Source organism: Rutidosis leptorrhynchoides, chromosome 3 (assembly GCF_046630445.1).
Source record: "Rutidosis leptorrhynchoides isolate AG116_Rl617_1_P2 chromosome 3, CSIRO_AGI_Rlap_v1, whole genome shotgun sequence".
NCBI classification, from domain to species: domain Eukaryota; kingdom Viridiplantae; phylum Streptophyta; class Magnoliopsida; order Asterales; family Asteraceae; genus Rutidosis; species Rutidosis leptorrhynchoides.
This window is the reverse complement of record NC_092335.1, coordinates 6198499-6217938: the sequence shown is the minus strand read 5'-3', so window position 1 is coordinate 6217938 and position 19440 is coordinate 6198499. Positions and strand designations below refer to the sequence as shown.

The following is a 19440-nucleotide window of genomic DNA, read 5'->3' as shown; positions in this document are numbered from 1 at the left end:
AATAATAGCATTTGCAATTTTGCATGCAAAAGTACTTACTCCAGATTTTATGACTATGGGTCCTCTTATAGGACCAATCCTTTGAATTTTTAAAATACAGAACAATAAAAGGTACTTTTGAGTAGTGTTTAAATGAATCTCCTCGGTGTAAATCTATAGGTAAAAAAACATTGAGTTTGTGCTAAACTTTTCACCCCTATAGGGTTCCCAACACTTTTACTTGATGCACTTTCGAGTGTTAGTTTGCATTAGTTGTGGAAAGACTGTTTTGTTGATGATTTCCAGCCGTATCATCTAGATGCCTCCATTCCAGTTTATTCTAGATGCCGTCATCTTATATGGAAGAAGGCAAATTGAATTCAATGACGGCTAGCCACTTGTTTTCCGTTCACACCATTCCACCTCCTCATAAGGAAGTAGCAAAAATGGAAACAATTACGGCTAGCCACCATTTTTTTTGTTCACGCCATTTCTGTTCACACCATTCCACCTCCTCAAAGTTTTCTATAAATAGAGGTGCAAACCTCCATTGTATTGCATTCAGAAATGTGTAATCACAACCTAATTAGTGTGTGTGAGTTAAATGTAATCCTAACCTAGAGTCAATACATCACTAGATAGTGGTGAAAATTCCTAGTGAGTTAGTTTGAGAGTTTTTTTATTTGAGTTTTGTAATACTCGTGTAATCTATTCTTGTAAGTAATAGAGTTATTTTCTCTCAAATTTGTGTCTACCAACGTCATCCTTTCATAATCACAACATTTGTTTGAGATGCCTAATAGTGCTTTGAGAAGACAATGACATATGCTCATTTCTATTTCTATGTTTTAATAAATAATAGCTCAATAAGACATGACATGAGCAATCCAGTCCAGTGCTTAATACATCTATTTCATATTCATATCGAGGTTATGATAATATTAGATCGATAACAATGGTTAAAGTAATGACCATTAAAATACTTACTCTGTAGTATATTGTTGTTTGTATGGATATGGACAAGAGAAGGAAGAAAATATGCTTATGCTTAAGTGTGAAATACCGACATCATTCCGGCAAAATATCTACTGGTACAGTCGTAGGTCCTGGAAAGTGCAAATTCTGCACCTTTTGCCACCATATAGCCGATGGGTGTGTTTGGACGAACTATCTATAGTTGGAAGCTTATAGTCGAAGCTTATTATTTTTAGCGGGAAGCTGGAGCTAATTTTTTTGTAAGTGTTTGGTAAGGTAGCTGTTGTTGGAGTTTATAGTTGTGATTTGACTAAAAAGGACCCAAATATAAAATGCAAAACAATATAAAAAGGGTATATTAGTAATTTTCTCATTCATAAGCTCTACTTTAAAAAAAAAAAAAAAAAAAAAAACTAGTTAGGAAGAGCTTAATTTGTAAGCTCCACATCTTATCAAGCTCTACTTTTATGAGCTCTAATGTGTCATCCAAACACACCCGATAAGGTAAAGAACTTCTATTCTGCATTCATTTCTCGACTAAATTAACTGTATTATTTCCCCTTGGTTAGTAACAGTTATTTGTCGCGAACAACGTGGCTGGAGCATCATTATTGGTATAGTTTAAGTCAAATTATAGGTGGTCCTATCGATTTATTATAAATCAATTCTCATAGTACTAGAAATGTGTAATACTGTAATGTGACTGCAAGGGTGTCAACTTGAATGCCTGGTCTACACTTTTGAAGGAAGTCGACATGCTGAAATGCATTTATTTAGTGTGAACTAGTATGAACATATATATATATATATATATATATATATATATATATATATATATATATATATATATATATATATATAATTCACGTATCAATGGAAATATGATCTGGCATCTATATAAACTTGTCTTAAGGGCTGGTAAGGTGAATTTAGCTTTATAAATGCTAATCTCTTGTTTTATCAGCTTTAAGCTATGTATGAAGTAATATAGCTTTTCCTTGAATAAGAATTAGCTAGATTGCAGATTGAAGACAGAGGAAAAGGTGTCACATGATAAAGTATTTTATCTCATCTCATGTTGTTGTCTTTACCAATCATGTTTGACAACTGTAGTACAATATTTTATTTCTTCTAAACATTATATACTCTTTTTATTGCCCTATAGTAGTTATGAGAACATACGCAACCCACTTTCATTCACAAGAGTTTAGGCAAAATGCAATCTTTCGCTTGTTCCCTGCTATTTTATCTAGCTATTCTCTCATTGTTTCTTCCGTTCAACTTCACCATCATTTCTGCAACATCAGGATTTCGGTTAGAAACTGTTGGAAGCTTCGACGAGCCCAACACACCACTATAGAGGATCTAGACTATACTAGACTCACTACACCAACACTTTGACGTTGGTTAGCCTTTAATTTTATAAATCCTTAGTGCACAATGTACTTAGGCGACAGTGTCGACCATATATCTTTAGGCGGTATAACCGACCATGTATTACTTAGGCGGCAGAGCCGACCATATAATAAGAACAACAAAAGTGCACTAAGAACTTAAACACAAACTAAGGCTTGATCGGGAAACTTAACAAAAACACTTATATTAAATTACAATTACAATATTACTTACAAGTTTTATCTTCTCTACTTTCGCTAACTCACACTCTTCTTCTATTCTTCACAACTCACTTCTTATTTCACTCTCACAACTTTCACACAACACAAATGAAATCTCCTCCCATATTTATACTACTCCATGGAACATTCTAGAACCTAGATATTTCCATGGATATATAAATATCTAGATATTTCTACAACCTACAAATATCTAGATTTTTCTTTTACATTTCAATTTCTAGATTTTTCTCTCATATTCTAATATCTAGATATTTTCTTATACATATTAATATCTAGATATTTTACCCATATACATTTACTAATTCCATATTATTCTAAATTTGCATTGTATTTTAACACTCCCCCTCAATGCAAATTTTCTTCCAACGATGTCTTGCAGACCATTCCAAGTGCTTCTCTGAATTTTGTAAACTTCGGTTTACTTAGGCTCTTGGTGAATATATCTGCTACCTGTTCATCTGTCTTTGTTGGCACCATCTTGATCTCCCCTTCAAGGACCTTCTCGCGAACATAGTGATAGTGTACTTCTATATGTTTTGTTCTTGCGTGAAAGACTGGATTCTCTGCTAGACGTATAGCTGATAGGTTATCGCAGAAAAGCTTTACTTGATAATCTGCTGATTGATGTAGATCTTCTATTAGTTGTTTCAACCAAGTAATTTCTTGCGTTGCTGATGCTGCCGGCCGATATTCTGCTTCAGTGCTTGACAAGGATACTGTTGGTTGTCTCTTGCTACACCATGATATTACTCCTGATCCAAGACTAAACATGTATCCAGTTGTTGACCGTCGTGTATCATAGTCTCCAGCGTAATCGGCGTCACAATATCCAGTCACGTGACATTCTTTTGTTTTCTTGTATAAAATACCTGATAAGGCTAAAAAGGAACATATATTTCATAGCATTATTCCCCAAGAAAGACAAGATTTTAGTTGCAATTGTTCCATTTTCAAGTGATATCCGTTTATATTAAATAAGTGCGAAGACAAAAGGCGAAAATGACGATTTGAAGACACAAAGGTCCAAAAAGCTAAAAAGTACAAGATACAATTCAAGAGGTTCAAATTATTGATGAGGAACGTCTCAAAATTACAAGAATACAAGACGCAAAATGCAAAGTACACGATATAAAATTGTACGAAAGGACGTTCGAAAATCCGGAACCGAGGCATGAACCAACTTTCAACGCTCGACGCAACGGAGCTGAAAGTACAAGTCAACTATGCAAAAGAATATAATATAATATTTAAATAATTCATAATAAGAATAATATTAAATAATAAAAAGTTGTTAATTGAGCATAGTTCAGGGGTCATAAGTGAAAATTCAAATTAATCATTTGCCTATAAAAGGCCATGTAATCGATGAATTTAAGTACACCTTTTTCAATCTTTCTTTCTCCCTATATGTAATTTATATTTATAATTTTAATTTTAATTTAAGTTTAATAATAATTGGGTTATTGTAAGAAATGTTTTACGGGTTTTAAGTCGAAGCTCTGCCCGTGTAATACTACGCTATTAATACCCACTGTAAGTTATGTTTATATTATTTTCATTATTGTTTAGTAGCTAAGCCGTTATTATGCTTATTTAATACCGAAGTAATCGTGATGTTAGGCTAAATACTAAAATTGGGTAATTGGACTTTGGACCATAATTGGGGTTTGGACAAAAGACCGACACTTGTGGAAATTAGACTATGGGCTTTTAATGGGTTTTATATTTGTTAATTGAATGACAGTTCGTTAATTTAATATAAAAATTACAATTGGACGTACCTATAAATAACCACATACACTCGATCGGACACGATGGGCGGGATATTTATAAGTACTAATAATTGTTCATTTATCCGGACACGGGGATGGATTAATAGTTAATTGACTAATTAAAACAGGGGTGAATTATATACAAGGACACTTGGTGTAATTATAGTTTAAGTCCCCAATTAGTTGGAATATTTGACTTCGGACATAAGGGTAATTTGACGAGAACACTCGCACTTTATATTTATGACTGATGGACCATTATGGACAAAAACCAGATGGACATATTAAATAATCCAGGACAAAGGACAATTAACCCATCGGACTAAATTAAAATCAACACGCCAAACATCATGATTACGGAAGTTTAAATAAGCATAATTCCTTTATTTCATATTTTATCGCACTTAAATTTTCTGTCATTTTAATTATTGTCATTTACTTTACGCTTTAAAATTAAGATATATTTATATTTAATATTTTGCATTAGGTTTTAATTGTAACTTAAGTTTTAAAATCGACAAACCGGTCACTAAACGGTAAAAACTCCCCTTTATATAATAATAATAATACTACTTATATTTATTTATATTTTTGTAAAAATATAGTTTTAAAAATATAGTGTTAAACTTCACTAGCTCCCTGTGGAACGAACCGGACTTACTAAAAACTGCACTACTCTACGATTAGGTACACTGCCTATAAGTGTTGTAGCAACGTTTAGGTATATTCCATCCGTAAATTAATTAAAACTTGTGTAATATTTCGTCGCATTTCATATTAAAAATAATAGTATTTTCGTACACCACGTGCAACACATCAAGTTTTTGGCGCCGCTGCCGGGGAGCGCTAAAACGCTATATTTTTAATTATAATAATATTGAAATAAAATATAATAATATAATAATATTGAAATAGAATATAATAATATAATAATATTGAAATAGAATATAATAATATAATAATATTTTAGAATCAAAATTTGATAAAGTCGTATTTATTAAATACTTCAGGGGTATATTATGTAACTTATAATTAATAATTTCTATCATGTCGCTTTCATGTGAATAGTAAATTAATTAATTTATTTTCATTTACTATTCATAAATAGTAAATGAATTAAAAAAAAAGTTTTGAAAAAAAAATTATAATTATAAAAAAATTATTAATTTGTAAAAAAAAAATCGTTTTTTTTTTTAAAAAAAATTGTAAAAAAAAACGTTTTTAAAAAAAATTGTAAAAAAAAAAAAAAATTTTAAAAAAAAAAAAAAAAAAAATTTTAAAAAAAAAAAAAAAATTTTAAAAAAAATATTTAAAAAAAAATAATAAATAATATTTTTTTTAAGTTTTATTACCTTTAGATTTTTAGACTATAGTTACAATTTTTAGTATTAAGTTTAGTTTTGTCATAGTTATTTTTATTTCTAGAATTTTTAGGCTTTGCCGTAAAATCCATTAAGTGCTATTTCTTTAGACTAAGATTTAGGTGCTTTAGAATTTTGTGACGCCGTTTTTCGCGCTAATTTCTTATTTTTATTTTTCGACACCTATTTTTCGACCCTTTTTATTTTTTTCGACACTTTTTGACGCGCAATCTATTTCTTTCTTATTTCTCGACATTCTAGTTTTTAGGACTTAGAATTTTCTATATTTCTTATCTAAATTCTTCAAACGGGAAAGAAAAATTATTTAAGCGGTTAAATTAAGGACGTTGACATTTTTCTGGTTCGTAGTAATAGTTGGATTTGTTAGTGGCTAGTTGTGGGCTTCCGATTTAAAGGGTCATGGCTACCTGCTACATCTTTTGGCTATTCGAAACGTGGGCAAAAATCAGAAAAGTCTATTAATTGGACAACTTATATAAGTTTTTCTATTTTTATAACTAATAGAAAAATTAGTGAATGTACCACATTGTAGCTAAAATTTGGCCATCGCAATAAAATGAAAATTTTTGAAAACAAGGCCTTGGAAACTCTTTTTGAACTCCAAAATCAATTAAGTCAATACTCTCAAACGAGTGTTGATGACAATTCGTTCAGTCAATCTTGGATCACGAATGACGAAACAATAACTGGTTGTGAAATCTGTGGAGATTATCACTCAACATGGGAATGTTACTATTACGTTCCTATGGAAAATTACGCACCCACGGAACCTGAATGGAACGATGACAAAGAATACAATTCTAAATGGGATTATTCCCAAGAATTTATCCAAAATCAACAACCAGAAGACGAGGAAAATTATGTGTCTGAAAATTCTTTAGACAATATGAAAATCAAACTCGAAGAACTCGATGCTCAAAATGAACAAATGAGAGAGTTTGTAAATAGGCAAGCTGAAACTCTATCAGATTACACACCTGTTGATCTGAGGAGTATTGTGCAAGAAAATTTCATTTCATCGAATTTTGATGAATTCGAGAGCTCCGAAATCACCAATTATCCCGATGATACTTTTTATTCAGTCTTACCAATTTCACAACATATCGACACATTAGCCTCTACCGACGAAATCATCAATCCATCAATGGATGATGAACAAGAAATAAGGGTAACAAATTGGTACTCTTGGGAAAACGATAACGTTGAAAATTTTACCCCCGAGACCAAACCGAACTTCACCATTCCACAACCTTCTAACCCAATATTCTCAATAGACAAGTCATCTACCGAAGATGAACTACGAGCTGTAATAGATAATGACACCTCGGATTTCACCCAATTGGGTAATAGAGGTGAAACCTTTGATCCCGAGGATGAACGAAAGAAATTTTTAGGAATTGTCAACCCTATAGAAATATGTATGTCGGAATATATCGATCCATTTGACCAAGAACCAGAAAAGAGACATATCCATTTACTAAAAGCTACACTTAAAAAAGAATTAAATAGTGACGATCGGGTGAGTCTAAACTTTAAACCCATTGATATATTATACACCACCCGAGATGTAAATAACTGGCTCACTATTCTAATTCGTGGAACTTATTCTACCGACTTCACATGTCGTCAGCTAAGTGTGGGGAAGTCTAACCCCACTTAACGTTAAATTAGGGGTTCGGGTTAGTGCATAACTCGTTAACAAAAATGCATGATAAGTTAGGGTAAAAGACGCATTTTCAAAATTAGCAAACAGTTCAGAAAAGCAACCGTTTTTGAAGAAAAATATGTGTGATAAAACAACATTAAGGAATGAACGATGAGGCGCGCCATCTATCATTCGAAGAGCTTTGTAAGTACAAACTAGGTTTCTTAATCACTTTTCTACACTAATCACCCTCATGAATTTATAATTATAGTCTGATTTCATGCAAATGAGGGCATTGCATGATCTCAAGTGTGGGGAAGGGTTATAAATTCTCTCGGGTTTGCACTTGGTTTATTTGCCAAATTTTGTGAAAATTTGAAAAATTTTCAATTAAATGAAGTCAAAATTATGTTTATACATATTTATGAACGGTGAAAACTAGGTGTTAATACCGAAATTATCGTTACCTCGGAAAGGGCATAAATTGAGAAACAACCTAAAACGCTTGAATTCATTTAAAATGGAATAAAGGAGAATAAAAAAGCAAAGAAAGAAACTAAGTGTGGGGAGAATGTACCAAGTTATTCAATTAAAAACTATCTATCACATGTTTCTGTAAAGTTATTGCAGGTGTTTTTGTTTTGGACTAAATTAACTGTTTTACCCGATTTATTAAAGAAAGATGGATCTACACGATGAATCAATTTCATCATTAAAAGGAAGTAAAGTCTTCCGAAAAAGACACGCGCTTCTTGATTTAGGTCATGAAGTTGTCGTCCAGACCAGCTGTAGGTTGACGAAAAATCTAGAAAAGTCATCTCTAAAATCAGCAGGAAATCCACGGACCTCAGCATCAAACAGGGTCGCCAAGTGGTCAGATTTATCCTAACCATGAGAAGGATTTATCTCGTACAATGGGGGGGGGGCACCGTGCAAATTAGCTTGATAAGACTAATGAATCAGATCCCCAGAAAGGATAATCTCCTTAAAGATTAAAAATTAGCTTTTAAGTCTGATATTACTCAATCCTTGAGATTGACCTTAAAGATTGAGAATTCAAACTCATGGAATTCGATGATATCTAAACTCGAGCTTGAACGAGAAAATATTTTGATCAAAAATACAAACCGATTTGTTTTCTGAAACCCATTTTCAATGCGTTCATTACCATTGAACGTAAAATCCTAGGAATTCACCTGGAATTCATTAGGTCACCTGAACCAAATCGGGTGTCAACCGTAAGAACGGTGGTTGCATAGCATGGTCGGAGACAGGACCTTGTGCCAGACCGAAAAATCAAAGGATGATCTTTACTATTGCTCCTACCAAGGATAGTACTAGCATCCGACACGTTAAAAAGACCATAATCAAATGCATGTCATTAGACATTGCCTTAACAGTTTCTTGTTCATCGCTTTCCTTTACAACCGGACGGTAGTTTACCGAAAGGTAATATACGGGACAAATAAACTGGATGTGTGCTTTTCGATACAGGGATAACAGTGGATTACACGAGCCTAAAAGTTTTTAGCCAAACTATTGATCCACAAATATATTTTGCAACACCAATGGTGGATCAAATCGGAAAACTTGTCTAGGGTAAAAGCTAGAATGAATTTTCAAAAAGATCAAATGTTTTCATAAAGATCCAATTTTCCTAAAGGATCTACATTTTTATAGTCATGTGGGACTGTAAACCGCCTTTCAAATGTGCACTTTGCTTTGGAAACCGAAAGTAAATCGGCTATTTGATTGCAAGTGTCGTTGACCTAAACCCGAGGCAACTGTGGATGACACACCCACCTTTAAGCATGGTTCTATTGTTACTATCATTGTTTATACCGCCATATCAAAATCACTGATGTACAAAGTGTGAAGAATAAAGAAGTGATTCGTGTGATGTATTATATTATTTCAAGACTGTATTGCTTGAGGACAAGCAATGCTCAAGTGTGGGGATATTGATAAGGCTAAAAAGGAACATATATTTCATAGCATTATTCCCCAAGAAAGACAAGATTTTAGTTGCAATTGTTCCATTTTCAAGTGATATCCGTTTATATTAAATAAGTGCGAAGACAAAAGGCGAAAATGACGATTTGAAGACACAAAGGTCCAAAAAGCTAAAAAGTACAAGATACAATTCAAGAGGTTCAAATTATTGATGAGGAACGTCTCAAAATTACAAGAATACAAGACGCAAAACGCAAAGTACACGATATAAAATTGTACGAAAGGACGTTCGAAAATCCGGAACCGAGGCATGAACCAACTTTCAACGCTCGACGCAACGGAGCTGAAAGTACAAGTCAACTATGCAAAAGAATATAATATAATATTTAAATAATTCATAATAAGAATAATATTAAATAATAAAAAGTTGTTAATTGAGCATAGTTCAGGGGTCATAAGTGAAAATTCAAATTAATCATTTGCCTATAAAAGGCCATGTAATCGATGAATTTAAGTACACCTTTTTCAATCTTTCTTTCTCCCTATATGTAATTTATATTTATAATTTTAATTTTAATTTAAGTTTAATAATAATTGGGTTATTGTAAGAAATGTTTTACGGGTTTTAAGTCGAAGCTCTGCCCGTGTAATACTACGCTATTAATACCCACTGTAAGTTATGTTTATATTATTTTCATTATTGTTTAGTAGCTAAGCCGTTATTATGCTTATTTAATACCGAAGTAATCGTGATGTTAGGCTAAATACTAAAATTGGGTAATTGGACTTTGGACCATAATTGGGGTTTGGACAAAAGACCGACACTTGTGGAAATTAGACTATGGGCTTTTAATGGGTTTTATATTTGTTAATTGAATGACAGTTCGTTAATTTAATATAAAAATTACAATTGGACGTACCTATAAATAACCACATACACTCGATCGGACACGATGGGCGGGATATTTATAAGTACTAATAATTGTTCATTTATCCGGACACGGGGATGGATTAATAGTTAATTGACTAATTAAAACAGGGGTGAATTATATACAAGGACACTTGGTGTAATTATAGTTTAAGTCCCCAATTAGTTGGAATATTTGACTTCGGACATAAGGGTAATTTGACGAGAACACTCGCACTTTATATTTATGACTGATGGACCATTATGGACAAAAACCAGATGGACATATTAAATAATCCAGGACAAAGGACAATTAACCCATCGGACTAAATTAAAATCAACACGCCAAACATCATGATTACGGAAGTTTAAATAAGCATAATTCCTTTATTTCATATTTTATCGCACTTAAATTTTCTGTCATTTTAATTATTGTCATTTACTTTACGCTTTAAAATTAAGATATATTTATATTTAATATTTTGCATTAGGTTTTAATTGTAACTTAAGTTTTAAAATCGACAAACCGGCCACTAAACGGTAAAAACCCCCCTTTATATAATAATAATAATACTACTTATATTTATTTATATTTTTGTAAAAATATAGTTTTAAAAATATAGTGTTAAACTTCACTAGCTCCCTGTGGAACGAACCGGACTTACTAAAAACTGCACTACTCTACGATTAGGTACACTGCCTATAAGTGTTGTAGCAACGTTTAGGTATATTCCGTCCGTAAATTAATTAAAACTTGTGTAATATTTCGTCGCATTTCATATTAAAAATAATAGTATTTTCGTACACCACGTGCAACACATCAATACCAAAGTTAATAGTGCCTTTAACATACCTTAAGATGCGTCGTACAACATCAAGGTGAGGCTTCTTCGGTTTGCTCATGTATCGACTAACCACTCCAACTGCATAAGATATGTCTGGCCGGCTTAGTGTGAGATAAATAAGACTTCCAACCATCTTTCGATACATGGTAACATCTTGAAGACTTTTTCCTTCATCTGCTCGTAGTTTTGTATTTGGATCCATCGGAGTTGAGATAGGTTTGCAATTAAGCATTCCGTACTTTTGTAAAAGATCTCGCGCATATTTCTGTTGTCCCAGAAAAAATCCTTCTCTTTTCTGCTCTATTTCGAGTCCAAGAAAATGTTTGAGTTCTCCAAGCTCCTTCATATGAAATCTGATAGAAAGATTCTCCCTTGTTCTTTGAATCTCCTCATAATGATCTCCCGTGATGATTAAGTCATCCACGTATACTAGCACTATGGCTAGTTTTCCTTGACCGTGTTTCACAAATAAACTAGAATCTGAAGGAGCAACTGTAAAACCACTTTGTACCAAGAACTCACCAATTTTCCAGTACCAAGCTCTTGGAGCCTGCTTCAAGCCATATAGTGCCTTCTTTAATTTGCAGACATGCTCAGGATGGATCTTGTTCTCAAAGCCTCTTGGTTGCTCCATATAAATGTTTTTGTCAAGTTCTTCATGTAAGAAAGCATTCTTGACATTCATTTGCCACAGCTTCCAAGATTTGCTAGCAGCTAAAGCTAGTAAAACTCGAATTGTTGTGATCTTTGCCACCGGACTAAATGTTTCTTCATAATCCAGCCCATATTGTTGAGAAAAACCTCGAGCAACAAGTCGAGCTTTATACCTTTCTATGGAGCCATCTGATCGAGTCTTCACCTTGTAAACCCATTTACAAGATATTGGTTTTACATCTTTTGACTTTGGAACTAAACTCCATGTCTGGTTTTCTTTTAGTGCATTAATTTCTTCTTCCATCGCTTTCTGCCATTCTTGACTTTGTGCTGCTTCTTCATAAGTGGAAGGCTCAATATGTATTAATTCATCCACATGAGCAGCATTGGCATACCTCGGATTAGGTTGCCTCGACCTTGTTGATCTCCGTAATTCTTGCACATGCTCCTCGGCATCCATTTGGCTTGGACGAACCTCTTCGAATGTAGATTGATGTACCCCAGTTTTCCATGGACTCGTTTCCTTAGAGTACGATCCATCTCCTTCTTTAATTGGATCCGATATGTGCTCTTTATGTTCTTCTTTATCTTCTGGAACTTCTTCTAATCCATGAGATTCTGGAAGCTCTATCTTTTGAGGTGACCACCATGAAGAAGCTTCATCAAATACCACATTTCTTGAAGTATGACACTTCCCAGTATTTGGATCACAACATCTCCATCCTTTTCTTGATTCATCATAACCGACAAAAATGCACCGAATTGCCTTCTTATCAAATTTGCTTCGTAGATGATCTGGTACGAAGACGTAGCATACACATCCAAAAACCTTGAGATGGTTGACGGTTGGCTTGATCTTCCATAATCTTTCATATGGTGAAATATATCCCAACTTTGTTTGTGGGAGTCTGTTAATCACGTATGAAGCCGTCCTCATACATTCGGCCCAAAATTTTCCTGGTACATTCTTACCATGAAGCATACTTCGACAGGTTTCAGCAAGATGACGATTCTTACGTTCTGCCACTCCATTATGTTGTGGATTATTAGGGCAAGTTAATTGCCTTCTGATCTTGTGCTTCTCAAGATAGATATTGAACTCGGTTGATAAATATTCTCCTCCATTATCTGTGCGTAAGCATCGAATCTTAGTATTGAGCTCACTTTCTACCTTGTTCTTGAACTCTTTAAACTTCAGAAAAGTCTCCGACTTCTCCTTCATGAAGTAAACCCACACATATCTTGAGAAGTCATCAATGAATGTCACCATATATTTCATACCTCCAAGTGATGTTTGTTTCACTGGGCCGAAGACATCTGAGTGTATTAGCTCTAGTGGTGTCTTGGACTGATGCGCTGACTCCTTGAATGGCAATTGGTGAGCTTTGCCAAATTGACATCCAGCACATATTGTATCTGTTCGGATATCAATTTGAGGAAGCCCATTTACTATGCGTTTCACCATCATCTCCTTTAACTTATTGTATCCCACATGCCAAAGACGTTCATGCCACAGATCAGCCGTCTCATTCTTTCGAGTCTTATCCACATATGCTGTTACAGCAGATAGTACATAGACCGACTCTATTCTTTTTCCTTGCATAATTGGATTGCCAACAACCTTCACTATCTTGAATACGGACACATCTTCTGGTCCAAAGAGCACATAATTCCCTTCTGCTGTCAATTGTGGTACTGATAGTAAATTCTTCTTTCTGCCAGAGACAAGATACACCTTCTCGAGTTGGAGCTTATGAGAGTCACCTTCACTTGGAATTATTGTCTTTCCAATGTGAGAAATAGACAACCTTGAATTGTCGGCTGTCAACACGACTCTCTTTCCTTTGTAATCCTCCATTTCTTGCAGCTTCGTCTCATCATTGGTCATATGATTTGAGCACCCAGAATCGATGATCCAATCATCTTTGTAGTTTATTTTTGACTTTAAAGTTGTTGTAAGAGCTTGATCATCTATGTCAGCTTCAACGGAGAGTCCTGCTTCTGAATCCCAAGTTTCCTCATTAATGGATGCTTCGAATGTGACCTCTTTCTTCTCATCTCTTGCGGCGGTCACATTTTCTTCGAAAGTTCGCCTTCTGGGGAATCTACAATCTCGAGCAAAATGACCCTTCTTGCCACAATTGAAGCATTCACCATTCTTTCTCTTATTATTTTCCCCGTATTGTTGACGATGATCTCTTCTTCCTTGTTGAGCTCCCCCTGAAGCGTTGCCTTTTGATTTTAGGTGACCCTTCCACCCATATGTCTTACTTTCTTTCATCGCCTCTTGTCTTCGAGACATAGCTTTCTTCTTATTGGTGAAGAGTGCTTTTTCTTCTCCTTTTATGCTCACTTCATTCATCTGCTTGGCTAATGCCTCTTGGTTAGCCAATAAATTCTCCAGCTCTATTAATGATGGTTGAGTAGGCCATCCTCTCACAGCGGCTATAAATCCATTATACTCGGATCTTAAGCCGTGGATGATAATTCTCTTCATCCTTGCATCACTCACTTTCTCTTCAGGGGCAAGTTGAGATATCTCACGGCAAATAGATTTCACCTTGGTGAAATACTGAGAAATAGATAGACTTCCTTGTGAGATACCTGCGAGCTCATTTTCCAAGAGCTGGAGTCGTGCTTCATTCTTCTTTGAAAATAATTTTTCAAAAGTTTCCCAAGCTGTCTTTGGTGTTTTCTCGTCACGGATGTGCTCCAATAGATCCTCCTCGATTGTAGTCTTCAATATAAATAAAGCCTTCCCGGCCTTGATGTTCCATTTTCTCAAGGCTTCGGCATTTTCTTTCGGTGGAGGCGTTGTATCACTGCCAGCAACTATTTCCCATAAATCCTGTCCTTGCAGGTAGGATTCTATGCAAGTCCGCCAATAACCATAGTTGTGGTTATTGAGACTCTTGATTCCACTGCTCGTACTTGCAAGATCTGCCATCATGACTTCCAACGTCCAATAAGCTTGGTCCCTGACCGATGAGCTTTCACAGTTCCTAACTGTGCTCCGACAGAATCTCCCTTAGAGCCTTGGTGAAAACAAGTCGATGTAAACGTCCAACGTTTACCGATTTCCTCCACTAGAAATGGTCCCGAACGACCCACTCTGATACCAATTGTTGGAAGCTTCGACGAGCCCAACACACCACTATAGAGGATCTAGACTATACTAGACTCACTACACCAACACTTTGACGTTGGTTAGCCTTTAATTTTATAAATCCTTAGTGCACAATGTACTTAGGCGACAGTGTCGACCATATATCTTTAGGCGGTATAACCGACCATGTATTACTTAGGCGGCAGAGCCGACCATATAATAAGAACAACAAAAGTGCACTAAGAACTTAAACACAAACTAAGGCTTGATCGGGAAACTTAACAAAAACACTTATATTAAATTACAATTACAATATTACTTACAAGCTTTATCTTCTCTACTTTCGCTAACTCACACTCTTCTTCTCTTCTTCACAACTCACTTCTTATTTCACTCTCACAACTTTCACACAACACAAATGAAATCTCCTCCCATATTTATACTACTCCATGGAACATTCTAGAACCTAGATATTTCCATGGATATATAAATATCTAGATATTTCTACAACCTACAAATATTTAGATTTTTCTTTTACATTTCAATTTCTAGATTTTTCTCTCATATTCTAATATCTAGATATTTTCTTATACATATTAATATCTAGATATTTTACCCATATACATTTACTAATTCCATATTATTCTAAATTTGCATTGTATTTTAACAGAAACGAGCTTGGATACAAATGCCAAAGACACAGATTTCATTAAGGCCTCATGTGAAACCACACGGTATCCGAGCTTGTGCTATAAAACTTTGTCCCCTTATGCTACCACCATTGAAACAAATGCTATGGAGTTGGCCAATGCAGCCCTGACCGTGTGCTTAAAAAGTGCAAAATCGACCTCAAAAGACGTACGGGGACTGTTGAAAGGGCAGGAATTGAGTATGCAAGACGGGCAGGCTGTAGCGGATTGTTTGGAAAACATGAGTGATTCTGTGGATGAGATGAAGAAATCAATGGTGGAAATGAAGGATTTAGATGGTCCAGATTATAATGAGAAAATGGGGAATTTGAAGACTTGGGTTAGTGCAGCTTTGACCGATGAAGATACATGTATGGATGGATTTGAAGATGATAGTGGTGTTGAAAATGTGAAGATAAAGGTGAGTATCAGAGGATATATAGTGAATGTTGCAGAGTTAACAAGCAATGCTTTGGCTCTCATTACTAATATTTCTTAAACTTGAGTTATTTGTTAAAATAAGTGTTGAGCTAAAGCCAATGGCATTGCTTCATTCTATCTAGAATATATAATAATAATTAATTATATATAATATATAATAATATGATATATATGTGTAAAAATGTAAGTTACTAGTTTACCGATCGCCAGTTTATTGAAAATAATATAATAGGTATGCTCTATGTTCATTATCAAGTTTATCATTACAAGGTTGGTTAATTCGAGTGTATACATGTCTACACATTTTTGGCCTAATGGACCATGCTACCATGAGTACCATCTACCTTAGAAAAGAATAAAAGAAAAGTCACGTAGCAATGACTACATTAATTTAATTTTGAATTCATTACACCATAATTATCGCGGCATAAAAAATGCAAAAGAGCCCGTGATTTAGCAAATTTGACCCTCTCTAACGCTTTTAATGAAGCGTCTGTCTAGGCTTTGCGGGATGTCATTTAGGGGAGTGACGGAAAAAAAGCATCAAGACACCTGTCGAGCTTTGATTGATTGAAATTTGCTTTTCAAACAGTAATATTACTGATTGTTTATTATTATTATTATTATTATTATTATTATTATTATTATTATTATTATTATTATTATTATTATTATTATTATTATTATTATTATTTAATTAAAAGTAATATATCTACTTATAAGCTATAAACACCAAACTATTTTACTACATTTTTCACAACTCTACACGTACATCCTCCACCCCATCCAACTCTATATAAAAATGAAATCTTATGATATTATTTTTTAATCCTGCGTAGAAGACGAAAATTTGTTTGACTTCGTTCAAGAATACTTGATAGATGAGCCCGAGCATATCCCAAGATCTCAAATATATATTCCGAGGGACGTGAGGTTGACGCAAAACGGTTATGGAATGATTATTTGAAGGTCGGTTTCATATTTTAAGGACACCTTCACGTAAGTGTAAACAAGATGCGGAGAATAATGAATTGTCGTGTCTTCTTACTTAATATGATTAAGGAAGATAACAAATTTGCATTTAGTCAGTTAAGACGAGATGATTACCGAGCGTACGGAGAACCGGCCTCAACGTATAAGAAACTAAGTACGATATTATGAAACAGTAACTAGAGATAAGCAAATTCACGACCAACTACGAGATGATCTAGTCTAATACATTTGTCACCTTCCACCTACTTTCTACATCATGCATTAGTTTTTTTTTTTTGTTTTATGTAATCTCAAGTTTTTAAGAATTTTACTCTTTATCATTTTTCTATTTTTATGTAATGATGAATTTTAATGAAATTTTAATTTATGTCATTTTTCTATTTAATATGTAGTTTATTGAATTATAGTTTTAGTTTAGTTATGTTTCATATGTATTAAAAAATAAAAAAACATGTAGGGTCTATTCGTTTTAACATTGAAAACTGTCACTTACCATTAAAGAGTGTCATTCCATGACAATTTCATGTCACAAACCAAACCACTTTTTACCTAAAAATTATACTATTTACCTCTGCATCATGGGAATGGTTAATAATGGTTTTATACTCAACAACCAGATTCATTGAAGTAGTAGCAAGATTGAAAAAGACGCGAGACGGGGCTGAAATGGTAGCGACCTCAAAACGTCGCAACGGAAAACAGGGTCGAAACGGGGTCGAAACGGATGTTAACTAATGTTGACTTCTATATATATAAATATATTTACACATATTTTAGAGCTAAAAAAACATTCGTTGATAAGTTTGTACCTATAATTGCTATTAGCGTTAATATAATACAAAATGGAATATTAAACTAAGTCAATTTTGATTAATTTGACCGACTTATGACCGATTTTAACAGAAATTCTGACTTTTGACCGGCATTGACCCAATTTTTCCTGCATTTGAACCGACTTTTGATCTTTGACCGACTTATAAAAAAGGGACGGGGTCGAAACGGTTTAGTCACCAAAACGCCGCAACGAGCGTCGCAACAGACGCAACAGACGCCGTTTACAACAGTGAGTACTAGTCCATGGGCACGTGTCCTTTTTGTAGAGTAGTTGTAACACTTTAGGATAATCTGATATCGTCCACGAATATAAGTGATCATGAGATTATTAAGTAATACTCACGCTTAAATGACATAACGCGCTTTGAGATTACAGGCAGAGCAGGTGTGTGAGTACGCTGCAGTTAAGCTTACTCGGGCGAGGGTACTACTAGGATGAGTGACCTTCCCATCGTGTGTGGTCGCCAAGAAAAAGTCGTGCACCTGCAGGCAAAGCGGAAAATATTGTGATCATGTTGAGCTGGGTGTTACAGTATGTTATCACAACCACTCATGTGTCGTTGGGGGTGGTGGGGCAAACCTCATCGATGAGGATGAGTCCCTAAGGGGAATGTGTTGTAACACCGTAGACAAATCCTGCATCGCCCATGAACAAGAGTAATCATGAGATTATTAGGTAATACTCACGCTTAAATGACACAATGCGTTTTGGGACCACAAGCAGAGCAGGTGTGTGAGTACGTTGCAGTTAAGTGTGCTCGTGCGAGGGCACTACCAGGATGGGTGACTTCCTGGGAAAGTGCTCATTGTGTGTGGTAGCCAAAAAAATATGTGCGTCTGCGGGCATAGCGGACAATATTGTGGTCATGTTAAGTTAGGCTGTTACAGTAGTACTCCGTCCGTCCCATATTTATTGTCAATTATTCCTTTTTATGTTGTCCAAATTAATTGCACACTTTCATAAGAATAAAGAGGTAAAGTTTATCAATACCCTTATCTATGTATATAAAGATAAAATGATAGAGAAAAAGTAAGAGGTAAAACTGTAAAGTACAGAAAAAAATATCATGTAATGATATTTATAAAATAGAGTATTTTTTATCTAAAGAAAATAAATATGAGACGAGTGGAGTAATTTGTAGCAGAAGGATCAGTTGAACTTAAGTCGTTCAGTAATAAATGTCAAACTTTCAAACCAAGTCCAATTAGTATTTAGGAAATGGTAACTAGTGTTTTAAGATTTTTTTTCTTCTTTTTTTAAAAAAAAGCCAAACAGTTTTATTAAATATAAAAGGATTACAAATTCAGGCCCGAAGCCCATATACAATCTCGACAAACCCAAACACCTATACTAAGCTAACTCGATGAAAAGTATACAAATATGGAAAAATCATGCTATGATAAAAGCTTGTGACCTACACACTTAAAACATAAAAGAAAACAGTGTGTCTCGGCCCAGAAGGGAGGTGAAGAGCGCAGATTTTAGCAGGGAAAAAGCCCAGATCACACCAAATTGTCAAGGTATGGAACGTACTTGAAAAGACAAGCTAGATTAGTAACAAGAACAATGCTGAAAAGTCAGCAACAAAGCACTTGAAACCGAACCCAATTAGATCCGAAACCAAGAA

General features: G+C 34.5%; 1 protein-coding gene across 1 annotated transcript; it reads left to right on the top strand.

Moving 5' to 3' along the window:
- Positions 1-323: 323 nt before the first annotated feature.
- LOC139897431 (21 kDa protein-like) lies at positions 324-16187 on the top strand. The gene is made up of 2 exons (XM_071880124.1): positions 324-348; positions 15526-16187. The coding sequence occupies exons 1-2, from the start codon at positions 324-326 to the stop codon at positions 16041-16043; spliced, it is 543 nt and encodes a 180-aa protein (XP_071736225.1). The 3' UTR covers positions 16044-16187.
- Positions 16188-19440: the final 3253 nt, after the last annotated feature.